We start from the raw sequence: 14,216 nt of genomic DNA, 5'->3' as shown, positions 1-14,216 counted from the left end.
CCATGTCGTAATTGTGCCGCCTGTGATAATGCGTTTGAAACTAGAGATAATGTGAGATAATGTCTGTTACTGGCGGATAGTTTACAAATGTACTCAATTATGTTACAACTTTTGTGTCTACGATACATATCTGTAACATTTATGTAATGCCTGTGTGGTTTTTTCATGAAGTTAATTTGCTAACAGACTGTTCTGATTTGTTTCTAACCGTGAAGCGATCGCTCTGTTTGCCGTATATTTTCTGTCTGTAAGAGGAGTGTCCTTGTGATCCCATATAGAATGCGACGAAAAAGGTCGCCCTCCTTAATATAAACAGATAAAGAATAAGTTCACGCACACACCAGGTGATTTACTGTAGCGTCAGACATTGGAGGTTCAGCAGTGTACTGCAGTGTTGTGCAAAGTCGTCGGTGTAAGTCAGGATGGCCGAGCGGTCTAAGGCGCTGCGTTCAGGTCGCAGTCTCACTGGAGGCGTTGGTTCGAATCCCACTTCTGACAAATCTGTTTGTTTATTTATTTCTTAAAACGTCCATCGAATGCTTGGTAATTTGATTTGTTTTTCTTGTTAGTATTCAAATCACAAGTTCGTTAAATGAGAGAAAGTCACCGCAAGCCTGCACCTCACCACATCCTTCACACTGTTAAACTGCCTCATTATGACGAGGCCTCTAATTATGCCTTTCCAATACTTTGAATGTGTTATTGTTCAGTTTAACATGAGAACATCTTGGTAGAACACATAATGTCCGCAGGACTTATTTTCCTCGGGTTCTAGTATCAAGTTTTGAGTGTGTGGCCGGTTAGCTCAGTTGGTTAGAGCGTGGTGCTAATAACGCCAAGGTTGCGGGTTCAATCCCCGTACGGGCCATGGCTTTTCTTCTTTAAAGAAACCACAGCATTTGTAATGGTGCCAAAATGAACAATCTTTAACAAAATGAACCGAAGCGATATGAAGTACAACCAGTAATATTTCAGACTTCCTGTGCTTTAAACATGCATTAACAATGAACACATACAATCAATTAAAAACAAAGCTTACGTAGTCGGCAGGATTCGAACCTGCGCGGGGAAACCCCAATGGATTTCAAGTCCATCGCCTTAACCACTCGGCCACGACTACATGCTCGCATGGTTAGTTGTGAAAATATCCAAAAGAAATAAACGGCTCCCGCAGTAATGCTGTAGATGGCAGTATAGGCTAACTAATGAACCCAAGTCAAATGCCTTTGTTGAAACTCTGTCAGATTTGTACAAGGCAAGCACACATGGGAAAAGTAAATACAATATACTTTCTGTTAACGTTCATAATAATGAATACATCTTTATTTCAAAATACGTAGCTATTTAATCCTAACAGAAACAATAGGCTTCCCAGCCATCAGCTTGGAAGCAGAATGGAGATCAAATCGGACGAATAACGAGTGCAAAATGGAATGTGGAAATCAATGTAAAGGCAGTTTAAATAAGAGCAGCTGCAATACATTAAATAGAGTTATATTTAAGAGCAAGCAGTAACTGCAGTAGAGTATTTAATTATGGATGGACCAAACTTGCAGGTCGCCACTGTCACATTTTCCAGGAAATCACGGCTAATACTGAGAAAGAAAACAGATGAGAACCTAACAGAAAACTAGTGAAAAACACTGCACTGATTAACTGAACGGGTCAAATGTAGCCTACTGAATTGCTGAATTGTTGGGGGGGAGTGGAGCATCCAGCTGAGGCGCTTCATCTGAAATGCAGGGTGTGTTCTATAGCCTGGAGATCGCTGGTTCCAATCCAGACTATGCCATCGCCGACAGGAACACCGAGGGGGCGGCGCACAATAAGCCGAATGCCACCCGGGTTGGGAGGGCTTAGGTCAGCTTGGTAATCCTTGTCTCAACAAGCTCCAGCAACTCCTGTGGCGACCGTTCGCCTGCGAGTTGTGGGCGGAACTGCGTTTCCTCCAACACCGCTACAGCCAGGTGCGGCTGGCTTTGCTTTTGCAGTGTGACAAGAGGAGGGTGGCTGACGGCGTTTGTTTCAGAGGATGCGCATGATGAGTCTTCGTTCTCCCGAGTCGATACGGGAAGTTGCAGCAGCGCCATAAAAAAACAATTGGATATTCCAAATTGGGAGATTTTTTTAAAATATTACAACAAAAAAATAAATAGTTAAGCTTCAAAAAATCTATTTTTGACTGAGCGAGTTAAGTGTGTACGGTATCCTGACAACACAACACGTTGAAAACACAGAAAAGACGCTGAGAAAAAAAAAGTTTCCTATTTCCTGTTTAATTAAGAAAATACAATAAAAAAGATTATTCTCTTACTTGTCTTCCTGCCATATCCCCTCTTTTTTGGTCAAATATTGAATATATTCGTATTCAAATTCAAACGACTGTTCTTTGTTCCCATGATACATCAGTGATGGGCTGGGTTTTAGCGATCGCGATAATTTCTGATATTTTACAGTGGCTGGACTTTATAATAATAAAAAAATGAAAAAGGGTAACGAGCGACAAATGCATTAATTTCTGTCGATTTGTTCTATTTTAATGGGTTATAATTTTACAAATTTAAAAGACATTCATTAAGAAAAGATAAAACTAATTTAATAACCTTTAAGAATTATGTTTTTATTGACAGAAATATATTTGATGTATGTGTGTTTCGCATGAAATCAAATAAAGTCCCATTGCATTTTGCTTGAAAAGAGGAAACACAAAAGGTGTTTTTTTAGTTTTTTTTTTTTTTAAATAAAGCATTTATTCAACATGTTTTTTTTTTTACAAAAATACATAAAAATACAACACAATACAACACAGAATGTTTTTTTTTTGTTAAAAGAATGACAATAGTTAAAATATTTTTTCGTTTTTTTTTTCTGTTTGTTGTTGGGCTGCCATCTTGGTAAGAGCTTGTCAATTGTCGCATGTGAACACATTCCCTACCAAAATGTCCAGTACAGTACAGTACCGTGCTGTTAGATTAGACTGGACTGTATTGAATTAGCTGGCTCTCATATCTCCAGTACAGTACAGTGCTGTTAGATTAGACTGGACTGTATTGAATTAGCTGGCTCTCAGATCCCCAGTACAGTACAGTGCTGTTAGACTAGACTGGACTGTATTGAATTAGCTGGCTCTCAGATCCCCAGTACAGTACCGTGCTGTTAGATTAGACTGGACTGTATTGAATTAGCTGGCTCTCAGATCCCCAGTACAGTACCGTGCTGTTAGATTAGACTGGACTGTATTGAATTAGCTGGCTCCCAGATCCCCAGTACAGTACAGTGCTGTTGGATTAGACTGGACTGTATTGAATTAGCTGGCTCTCAGATCCCCAGTACAGTACAGTGCTGTTAGATTAGACTGGACTGTATTGAATTAGCTGGCTCTCATATCTCCAGTACAGTACAGTGCTGTTTTTAAAATCCATAAAATGTTGTAAATCTTAAATTCCTGAGAAATAACACTTATGAAAATGAATGAACGAAATAAACAAATAAATACATAAATGAAAAAATCAATACACAACTTTATAAACAAATTCCTAAAATTACACAAATTCAGTCAATCCAACACCTTTTTAAAAAAAAAAGTACAAAGTAACACGGAACAGTCCATTATAGTTAGTATAGGGGGTGATTGGTCTAAGGCTATTGTGCATATTATTATTATTATTATTATTATTATTATTATTATTATTATTATTATTATTACAATATTATTACTAGTCCAAACTCCCTCACCCCTCTCTTTGACTGCACCTAAATGGACCAGTCCCTTCAAAAAAAAAATAGTCATTTTGCACTTAAATTAAATAAAATACACGCAATTCCAAACTAAAAAGAAAACAGTTTCAAATTGTAACATCTGAAACACATTTTGTATATATATATATATATATATATATATATATATATATATATATATATATATATATATATATATATATCATCTTTAAACATCTTAAAACAGTTGCAGAATATTTTGTAGGGATTTTCGTATCAATTAAGAAAGTCAAAGAGAGAGAGAGACATAAAACTGGGAAAGAAATGGCAAAAGACTTTAAAAGAAGTGTAATTTGTAATTCATTATGAACAGAGCTGCACAGAGCAGGTCTATAGGAAACTCAACACTGCAGAGCTGCACAGAGCAGGTCTATAGGAAACTCATCACTGCAGAGCTGCACAGAGCAGGTCTATAGGAAACTCAACACTGCAGAGCTGCACAGAGCAGGTCTATAGGAAACTCAACACTGCAGAGCTGCACAGAGCAGGTCTATAGGAAACTCAACACTGCAGAGCTGCACAGAGCAGGTCTATAGAAAATAACACTGCAGAGCTGCACAGAGCAGGTCTATAGGAAACTCATCACTGCAGAGCTGCACAGAGCAGGTCTATAGGAAACTCAACACTGCAGAGCTGCACAGAGCAGGTCTATAGGAAACTCAACACTGCAGAGCTGCACAGAGCAGGTCTATAGGAAACTCAACACTGCAGAGCTGCACAGAGCAGGTCTATAGACAATAACACTGCAGAGCTGCACAGAGCAGGTCTATAGGAAACTCAACACTGCAGAGCTGCACACAGCTGGTCTATAGGAACCAACACTGCAGAGCTGCACAGAGCAGGTCTATAGGAAACTCAACACTGCAGAGCTGCACAGAGCAGGTCTATAGGAAACTCAACACTGCAGAGCTGCACAGAGCAGGTCTATATTAAACTCAACACTGCAGAGCTGCACAGAGCAGGTCTATAGAAAATAACACTGCAGAGCTGCACAGAGCAGGTCTATAGGAAACTCAACACTGCAGAGCTGCACAGAGCAGGTCTATTGGAAACTCAACACTGCAGAGCTGCACAGAGTAGGTCTATAGGAAACTCAAGACGGCAGAGCTGCACAGAGCAGGTCTATAGGAAACTCAACACTGCAGAGCTGCACACAGCTGTTCTATAGGAACCAACACTGCAGAGCTGCACAGAGCAGGTCTATAGGAAACTGAACACTGCAGAGCTGCACAGAGCAGGTCTATAGAAAACAACACTGCAGAGCTGCACAGAGCAGGTCTGTAGGAAACTCAACACTGCAGAGCTGTACAGAACAGGTTAAAAGGAAAGAGAGATCAACACTGCAGAGCTGTACAGAGCAAGTCTATAGGAAAGACACCATTTCATTTTTTTATATAACTTTTTAGATTAGTTCCTTTTAAAACAGTGCTTTCCCTGGGTCTCTCTCAAACACTTTCAATGAGACTCCCTATCGCACAGCAGTTTCAATGAGACTCCCTATTGCACAGCAGTTTCAATAAGACTCCCTATTGCACAGCAGTTTCAATGAGACTCCCTATTGCACAGCAGTTTAAATAAGACTCCCTATTGCACAGCAGTTTCAATAAGACTCCCTATTGCACAGCAGTTTCAATAAGACTCCCTATCGCACAGCAGTTTCAATAAGACTGCCTATCGCACAGCAGTTTCAGTAAGACTCCCTATTGCACAGCAGTATCAATAAGACTCCCTATCGCACAGCAGTTTCAATAAGACTCCCTATCACACAACAGTTTCAATGAGACTCCCTATTGCACAGCAGTTTCAATGAGACTCCCTATTGCACAGCAGTTTAAATAAGACTCCCTATTGCACTGCAGTTTCAATGAGACTCATCCTATTTCACAGCAGTTTCAATGAGACTCAATATTGCACAGCAGTTTCAATGAGACTCCCTATTGCACAGCAGTTTCAATAAGACTCCCTATTGCACAGCAGTTTCAATAAGACTCCCTATTGCACAGTAGTTTCAATGAGACTCATCCTATTTCACAGAAGTTTCAATGAGACTCCCTATTGCACAGCAGTTTCAATGAGACTCCCTATCGCACAGCAGTTTCAGTAAGACTCCCTATCACACAGCAGTTTCAATGAGACTCCCTATCACACAGCAGTTTTAATAAGTCTCATTATCGCACAGCAGTTTAAATAAGACTCCCTATTGCACAGCAGTTTCAATGAGACTTATCCTATTTCACAGCAGTTTCAATGACTCCCTATCACACAGCAGTTTCAATGAGACTCCCTATTGCACAGCAGTTTCAATAAGACTCCCTATCGCACAGCAGTTTCAATGAGACTCCCTATCACACAGCAGTTTCAATGAGACTCCCTATTGCACAGCAGTTTCAATGAGACTCCCTATCACACAGCAGCTTCAATGAGACTCCCTATTGCACAGCAGTTTCAATAAGACTCCCTATTGCACAGCAGTTTCAATAAGACTCCCTATCACACAACAGTTTCAATGAGACTCCCTATTGCACAGCAGTTTCAATGAGACTCCCTATCGCACAGCAGTTTCAATAAGACTCCCTATCGCACAGCAGTTTCAATAAGACTCCCTATTGCACAGCAGTTTCAGTAAGACTCCCTATCACACAGCAGTTTCAATGAGACTCCCTATGGCACAGCAGTTTCAATAAGACTCCCTATCACACAGAAGTTTCAATGAGACTCCCTATGGCACAGCAGTTTCAATAGGACTCATTATCGCACAGCAGTTTTAATAAGACTCATTACACTATGTAACACAATTTTTGTTCCTGGGTAGTAAGTGTTATTTCCTAATTGCTTATGCCTCAGAAGTATAGAAAATGGCTATTATTCCCCACAAACTTTGCTTTTGTGACCAGGACAGTGATATTTTGAAATTTACCTATTTCCAATGAGAACGGGCGAATTTGTATCTTTTCGTTCACATAAAGTCAGAAAAAAACAACATATGAATCCAAATTAACATGTATTAATACTAAAGTAATACAAAAATGACTACAAAAGATTTAGAAATGAGTAGTTTTTCGAGATTTACGATTATACTGTAAATCACTTTCACGAATCAGCCCCCAAATGTAGTCTCCCATCATGTTCTCGTTATACTGTCCTTGGTAGCGGCGTTCAAAGTCCAGTATATCCTGGTGGAAGCGCTCGCCTTGCTCCTCCGAGTACACTCCCATGTTCTCCTTGAATTTATCAAGATGAGCCTCAAGGATATGGACTTTGAGGGACATCCTACAGCCCATTGTGCCGTAGTTCTTCACCAGAGTCTCAACCAGCTCCACATAGTTTTCGGCCTTGTGATTGCCCAGGAAGCCCCGAACCACTGCGACAAAGCTGTTCCAAGCCGCTTTCTCCTTACTAGTGAGCTTCTTGGGGAATTCATTGCACTCCAGGATCTTCTTTATCTGTGGTCCGACGAAGACACCGGCTTTGACCTTTGCCTCAGACAGCTTAGGGAAGACGTCTTGAAGGTACCTGAAGGCTGCCGACTCCTTATCTAGAGCTCTGACAAATTGTTTCATAAGGCCCAATTTGATGTGCAGTGGTGGCATCAGCACCTTCCGGGGGTCCACCAGTGGCTCCCACTTGACGTTGTTCCTTCCCACAGAGAATTCGGTCCGCTGTGGCCAGTCCCGCCTGTGGTAGTGCGCCTTGGTGTCCCTGCTGTCCCAAAGGCAAAGATAGCAGGGAAACTTGGTAAAACCGCCTTGGAGACCCATCAGGAATGCCATCATTGCAGCCTCTTGATGCCATCTCAGAAAAATGCAGATATGTATCCACTTAGGCAGGTGGAACTAAACTGAACTGGTGGGCTTAAGGCCCCTGTATTTATACTACTATTTATATTACTGGAAAGTTCTAGAAGTTACTCCAAGTTTACTCAGCACTGAATCTATCTGGAATGTTCTGGAAAATAGGTAAATTTCAAAATATCACTGTCCTGGTCACAAAAGCAAAGTTTGTGGGGAATAATAGCCATTTTCTATACTTTTGAGGCATAAGCAATTAGGAAATAACACTTACTACCCAGGAACCAAAAAAAAATAAAAAATTGTTACACGGTGTTATCGCACAGCAGTTTCAGAGCAGAGCTGGTCTATAGGAAACTCAACACTGCAGAGCAGTAATTGAATCGTAATATCTTTTCAATATAGACTTTAAGGGGAAATTCACAAATGCTCTTCACATGGTTTCAGGAAAAAGAAAGTGAAGGGTGAGAGAGAGGGAGAGGGTGAGAGTGAGGGAGAGAGAGAGGAGAAAGAGGGACGCGTCTGGACAAACGCCTCTGGATTTCCCATTTGCTTCTTTCAAACAATCCAACTTGTAACAACGAATAGTGGAGTCTTCGTTTTCATATTTCTCCCAGTAGTCTTGCTCTTTAACTTTCGTCAATGTGGACTCAGCTTCGTAACTTTTGGTTTGACTTTTATCTGGACTGATGTAACTGTTGTCTTGCTGTTGTCCTTTCTTTCCATCCAAGCCTTTAGATTTGTCCGAATTCCCCCCGCTTGCCTTGCCCGATTTGGGGAACCACCATCTCGTTCTGGTGCTGAAGGTGTAAGTGACGCGGGCTCTCGGATAGTAAGGCATCATGGGGCAGGGAGCGAAATCGATTTCTCTCAAGAACCTCAAATCTAGACCTTTCCTCTCCTCGGGACCGGCGCAGAGGAGCTCGGAGCTGGAGATCCGGACCTGACGGAACCATTCCCAGAGAGGGCGGGCCTGGCAGGAGCAGCTCCAGGGGTTTCCGTTGAGTCTGAGGAACTGCAGGGATGAGAGATCGGAGAGGGCCGAAGCAGCGAGGTCTGTTAGGGCGTTGTTGAAGAGGAACAGGGTGGTGAGGTGACCCAGGTCCCTGAAGGCTTTGCGGTTGACCTGTCGCACTCGGTTCTCGTGGAGGAGGAGCCTGTCCAGGTTGACCAGCCCTCTGAAGACATTTTCAGACAGGACTCGGATTCGGTTGCCGTGGAGGAAGAGGTGAGTGAGATTCACCAGGTCTGAGAAGAGATTGTCCTGAGAGGGGGAGAGAGAGGGAGGGGGAAGGGGAGGGACAGAGATTGATATTTGGCACATGAAAATTCAGTACTACCAAAAAGTTGTATGTTAAATTATGAAATTAAAATTATTTGTGTTATAGCTCTCCTGTATGTATCTGCCTCCTGTCACCCCCCCCCCCCCCCCCAGGAGCAGGGTTGAGACAGACTGTATTAGATAGGATAGAGGGGGCTCTCTGGGAGCAGGATTGAGACACACTGTATTATATAGGATAGAGGGGGCTCTCCAGGAGCAGGATTGAGACACACTGTATTAGATAGGATAGAGGGGGCTCTCCAGGAGCAGGGTTGGAGACACACTATATTAGATAGGATGGGGGGGCTCCAGGAGCAGGGTTGGAGACACACTGTATTAGATAGGATGGGGGGCTTTCCAGGAGCAGGGTTGGAGACAAACTGTATTAGATAGGATGGGGGGGGATGGGGGGGCTCCAGGAGCAGGGTTGGAGACACACTGTATTAGATAGGATGGGGGGGTGGGGGGGGGCTCCAGGAGCAGGGTTGGAGGTGCACTGTATTAGATAGGAGGTCTAACTCTCTCTCTCTCACCTGGATGTGTTGCAGCAGGTTGTCCTGCAGGTAAAGGAACTGCAGGCTGTAGAGTTTTTTGAAGATGTTTCCGGGCAGGGTCCCCAGCTGGCAGCGGTATATGTGCAGGCTCTGCAGCTTGTCCAGCCCCCGGAAGGAGTCAGGGTGGAGGGTGCGCAGGGAGGGGTTATCCCCCAGGTCCAGCTCCTCCAGATCTCGCATGTCGCTGAAGGAATCGGGTTTGATGGAGCTGATGTTGTTGGAGTAGAGCCACAGGACCTGATGAGAGGGAGAGAGAGAGGTGGGGGAGAGAGAGGAAGATCATTTTCAAGCTCAATTTCGAGTTACAGTCAAACCTCGATTAAGAGACCTGCACTCAAGGGACAGTTAAATAGTGTCACTTAAAAGAGGGACCCCCCCATACATTTTCAATTTGTCTCCGACATCCTACCTTCCTGTAATTATATATGTATGTTTAAAAAACTCTGTAAAAGACTACATATATGAACAAAATAAGTACTGGAATTGAATTACATTTAGATTATTGTGTGGGCTTGCACGTTGTTGTTTCGGAGGACAAAAGCTTGAGTGCGTTTGTCTATCTCCAGCCTCTCCCAGCCGAGAAGGAGTCACTGCGGGGGAGATCGCAGCAGCAGCAGCAGCAGTGGTGAGGCAGACATAGTCTTAAAAACAATTTATAAATTGAGGGAGAAAAGGGGGTTACAAATAAATGTGAAGTGTGAACAGGGCAAGATGGTACCTGTGTCTGGAAGCCGAAGGACTGCGCCCGCAGCTCTGTGATGCGGTTGTTTTGGAGGAACACTCTCTGGCTGTCGTAGGGAATGCCGGCCGGCACCGCCGAGAAGTTCTGAGACTGGCAGCTGACCGCCATCGGGGAGTGGTAACAGACACACAGCCTGGGGCAGGAATAGGCAGGGCTAGGGGAGCAGACTGCCAGCCAGAGCAACAGCCAGACAGACACCGAGCCTGCGTGGGGAGAGAGAGGAGAGAGTGTGAGAGAGGAGAAGGGAGGGGAGAGAGATAGACTGATAGATAAACAGAATGACAGACAAGACAGAAAGGCAGATAAACAAATAGACAGACAGATTTGAAGTCATGTCTCAATGAACATTTATTCAGTTGTCTGTCATAGATCTCTCTAAGAGTGACCCCTGACCCCGAGTGACCCAATGATATAATGTTCTCAGCACATAACAGAACTGACTGGGCGAACAGTCACTCAGAGAGAGGCTCGGAGACTTTGGTGACATTTATAGAAGAACCCGAATACTCGGAAAAACAGGAACGCCTTCTATAATTCAGGGAAGACAATGAATAGAGGAGAACACTGTCAATGTGTGTGTGTGTGTGTGTGTGTGTGTGTGTGTGTGTGTGTGTGTGTGTCTCTCAATGTGTGTCTGTGTCTCGGTGTGTTTCTATCTCAATGTGTGTGTATATGTGTGTGTGTGTGTCTCAGTGTGTGTCTCTCTCAATGTGTGTGTGTGTGTCTCTCAATGTGTGTGTGTGTCTCAGTGTGTGTCTATCTCATTGTGTGTGTGTGTGTGTGTGTGTGTATGTCTCTCAATGTGTGTCTGTTTCTCGGTGTGTTTCTATCTCAATATGTGTGTGTGTGTCTCTGTGTGTGTCTCTCTCAATGTGTGTGTGTCTCAGTGTGTGTCTATCTCAATGTGTGTGTGTGTGTGTCGGTGTGTTTCTCTGTGTGTGTGTGTCTCAGTGTGTGTCTCTCTCAATGTGTGTGTGTGTGTCTCTCTCTCAATGTGTGTGTCTCAGTGTGTGTCTCTCTCAATGTGTGTGTGTGTGTGTGTGTCTCAATGTGTGTCTTGGTGTGTTTCTCTCTCAATGTGTGTGTGTGTCTCAGTGTGTTTCTCTCTCAATGTGTGTGTGTGTCTCAGTGTGTTTCTCTCTCAATATGTGTGTGTCTCAGTGTGTTTCTCTTGCAATGTGTGTGTGTTCCAGTGAGTGTATGTCTCTCAATTTGTGTGTGTCTCAGTGTGTGTCTCTCTCAATGTGTGTGTGTGTGTCTCTGTGTGTGTCTCTCTCAATGTGTGTGTGTGTCTCAGTGTGTGTCTATCTCAATGTGTGTGTGTGTGTCTCTCTCAATGTGTGTGTGTGTGTCTCGGTGTGTTTCTCTGTGTGTGTGTGTCTCAGTATGTGTCTCTCTCAATGTGTGCGTGTGTGTCTCTCTCAATGTGTGTGTCTCAGTGTGTGTCTCTCTCAATGTGTGTGTGTGTGTGTGTGTCTCAATGTGTGTCTCAGTGTGTGTCTCAGTGTGTGTCTCTCTCAATGTGTGTGTGTGTGTGTCTCAGTGTGTTTCTCTCTCAATGTGTGTGTGTCTCAGTGTGTTTCTCTCTCAATGTGTGTCTCAGTGTGTTTCTCTCTCAATGTGTGTGTGTGTGTCTCAGTGTGTGTCTCTCTCAATGTGTGTGTGTGTGTCTCTCTCTCAATGTGTGCGTCTCAGTGTGTGTCTCTCTCAATGTGTGTGTGTGTGTGTCTCAATGTGTGTCTCAGTGTGTGTCTCAGTGTGTGTCTCTCTCAATGTGTGTGTGTGTGTGTCTCAGTGTGTTTCTCTCTCAATGTGTGTCTCAGTGTGTTTCTCTCTCAATGTGTGTGTGTGTGTCTCTCTCAATGTGTGTGTGTGTCTCTCTCTCAATGTGTGTGTCTCAGTGTGTGTCTCTCTCAATGTGTGTGTGTGTGTGTCTCAGTGTGTGTCTTGGTGTGTTTCTCTCTCAGTGTGTGTGTGTGTCTCAGTGTGTTTCTCTCTCAATGTGTGTGTGTGTCTCAGTGTGTTTCTCTCTCAATGTGTGTGTGTGTCTCAGTGTGTTTCTCTCTCAATGTGTGTGTGTGTGTCTCAGTGTGTTTCTCTCTCAATGTGTGTGTGTGTGCTCCAGTGTGCGTATGTGTGTCTCTCAATGTGTGTGTCTTTCTCAATGTGTGTGTGTGAAAGCCTGAACACATTTCACTCCAGATTAGCACTCTCACACAGCAGCACATCAGCAGCACGGTGGAAATGACTTCATCAGGAACAAGAAGCCGCTTTATTTATGGTGGATCTGTTGACCTACAAATCTGATTATAATATTTTATTATCTTTAACAATAATAGGGGACTCCCGAGTGGTGCATCCTGTAAAGGCACACCCTGGAGTGCAGAATGCACTGTTTCGAATCCGGGCCTATGCCATCGCCAGCTGTGGCCAGGAGCTCCTAGGAGGTACCTAGGGGATTCCTAGAGGATTTCCAAGGGGCTCCCAGGGGACAGTGCACAATTAGCAGAGTGCCACCCAGGCAGGGGGGCTCAAGTCAGCTGGGTAATCACGGTCTCACCGCACACCAGTGACTCCTGTGGGTGGCCAGACGCCCGCCTGCCTGTGAGCCGGCTGTGTTACACTGGGCTTGCAGTGTGAAAGAAAGAAACAAAAAAACAAAGAAAGAAGAAAGTGGACAGCTTGACTTGACAGCTTGAAGTACGGTGTTGTTTCAGAGGACTAAAGCTTGAGTGCGCTTGTCTGTCTCCAGCCTCTCCCAGCCGAGGAGGAGTCACTGCGGGGGTGGGGGGGGGGAGGTGGGGAGGTGGGGTGGGGGGTTGTAGAAGCAGTGAGACAGGAGCTTTCTTAAAAACAATTGGACATTCCAAATTGGGGAGAAATCACGGGGTAAAAATAATTGACGATTCCAAAAAAAAAGAAACACTGATATGCTTTGATGTTAACATTTGAGGGGGTGACTGCTTGAAAAGGCATCTGTGACGGGGGACTGCCCCGTCTTTAAGAACGTGGTTGGGACTGGCAGGGAGGGGGTTAAATTCCTCCGTGCCAGGAAAACATGTGAGAATGTGGCTGGAGCCCTAATTGAATAATCAGCAATTATTGATTAATTGGGCTCCAGCCACAGGGGATAAAAGCCAGGGGAGAGGCCCTGGCTAGGGGGAGTGTTCTAGAAGGAGAAGAAACAAGAGTGTTTTGTGTGGGCTGTGTTTCTGGTTGTTTGTTTTTGAATCCAGTGAAGGCAACGCCCAGCCTGGAAACCTTTATTTTTGTAAGTTTTGCTTTTTTTGTTTTGTTTATTTTATGTTTAAAACCTTTTTGGTTGGCCCTTGTGCCGGTTTATTTTGTATTTTTGTTTATTAAAAACTTTATTTTTGAACGTTTAAACTGTCTCTGAGTCTCAACCTCGGTCATTTCCTGTCACAGCATCCCTCAGACAAACGGTTATAAACTTCTATGTATCTTTCAGTCTCGAGAATTCCAGTGATTAATTTGTTGATTCATTCATTAGTTCATCCCTTTACACTTCCAAACGAGTCACTCGTTCTCGCTTTCCCTCCTGCTGTTCTTTCTCTCACTTCCTTTTCCTCCCTCCCTCTCCCTCCCACTCTCTCATTAGTTTGTTTAATTTATTTATTTACACATTCATTCACAATTTGAGTGATTCACTATTGCTCTGCAAGCTGTTTGAAAACCAGAATGATTGGTTTACATCATAGACACGCAAACACAGAGACACAGGTGCACATTCTGAAACACACACACAGTGACACATGCACAGAGAAATACGCACACTGACACACAGAGAGACATGAACACGCGTACACACAGGGAAACACACACACTCACTGAGGCACGAACACACACACACACACACACACACAAACACACACACACAGAGGGTATACAACTTAATAATTAGCTTGTCAGCTTGTAACCTGCTGATGAAGCCCTATGGCATAAACTTCAGTAAAAAAGACTATGCCAGTTTCAATAAGACTCCCTATTGCACAGCAGTTTCAATGAGACTCCTA

At 43.7% G+C, this 14,216-nt stretch overlaps 1 protein-coding gene and 3 non-coding genes across 4 annotated transcripts; 2 read left to right on the top strand and 2 right to left on the bottom strand.

Annotated features, from left to right (window-relative positions):
- The first annotated feature begins 416 nt into the window (after positions 1-416).
- Positions 417-498, top strand: trnal-cag (transfer RNA leucine (anticodon CAG)). The gene has a single exon. It is a non-coding gene; the product is annotated as a tRNA-Leu (tRNA).
- A 296-nt stretch (positions 499-794) lies between these two features.
- trnai-aau (transfer RNA isoleucine (anticodon AAU)) lies at positions 795-868 on the top strand. Its single transcript has one exon. It is a non-coding gene; the product is annotated as a tRNA-Ile (tRNA).
- A 170-nt stretch (positions 869-1,038) lies between these two features.
- Positions 1,039-1,120, bottom strand: trnas-uga (transfer RNA serine (anticodon UGA)). Its single transcript has one exon. It is a non-coding gene; the product is annotated as a tRNA-Ser (tRNA).
- A 6,716-nt stretch (positions 1,121-7,836) lies between these two features.
- LOC131727560 (reticulon-4 receptor-like 2) lies at positions 7,837-10,383 on the bottom strand (the record flags this gene model as incomplete). Its single annotated transcript, XM_059018927.1, has 3 exons — positions 7,837-8,829; positions 9,420-9,677; positions 10,159-10,383. Coding segments are annotated over 3 exons (1,314 nt in total), but the record flags the coding sequence as incomplete, so codon positions are not given.
- Between the last annotated feature and the right edge of the window lie 3,833 nt (positions 10,384-14,216).

The sequence above is a fragment of the Acipenser ruthenus genome, unplaced genomic scaffold, assembly GCF_902713425.1.
Source record: "Acipenser ruthenus unplaced genomic scaffold, fAciRut3.2 maternal haplotype, whole genome shotgun sequence".
NCBI classification, from domain to species: Eukaryota; Metazoa; Chordata; class Actinopteri; order Acipenseriformes; family Acipenseridae; genus Acipenser; species Acipenser ruthenus.
The sequence above is the reverse complement of the archived record's forward strand: the minus strand, read 5'-3'. Positions and strand labels throughout refer to the sequence as shown.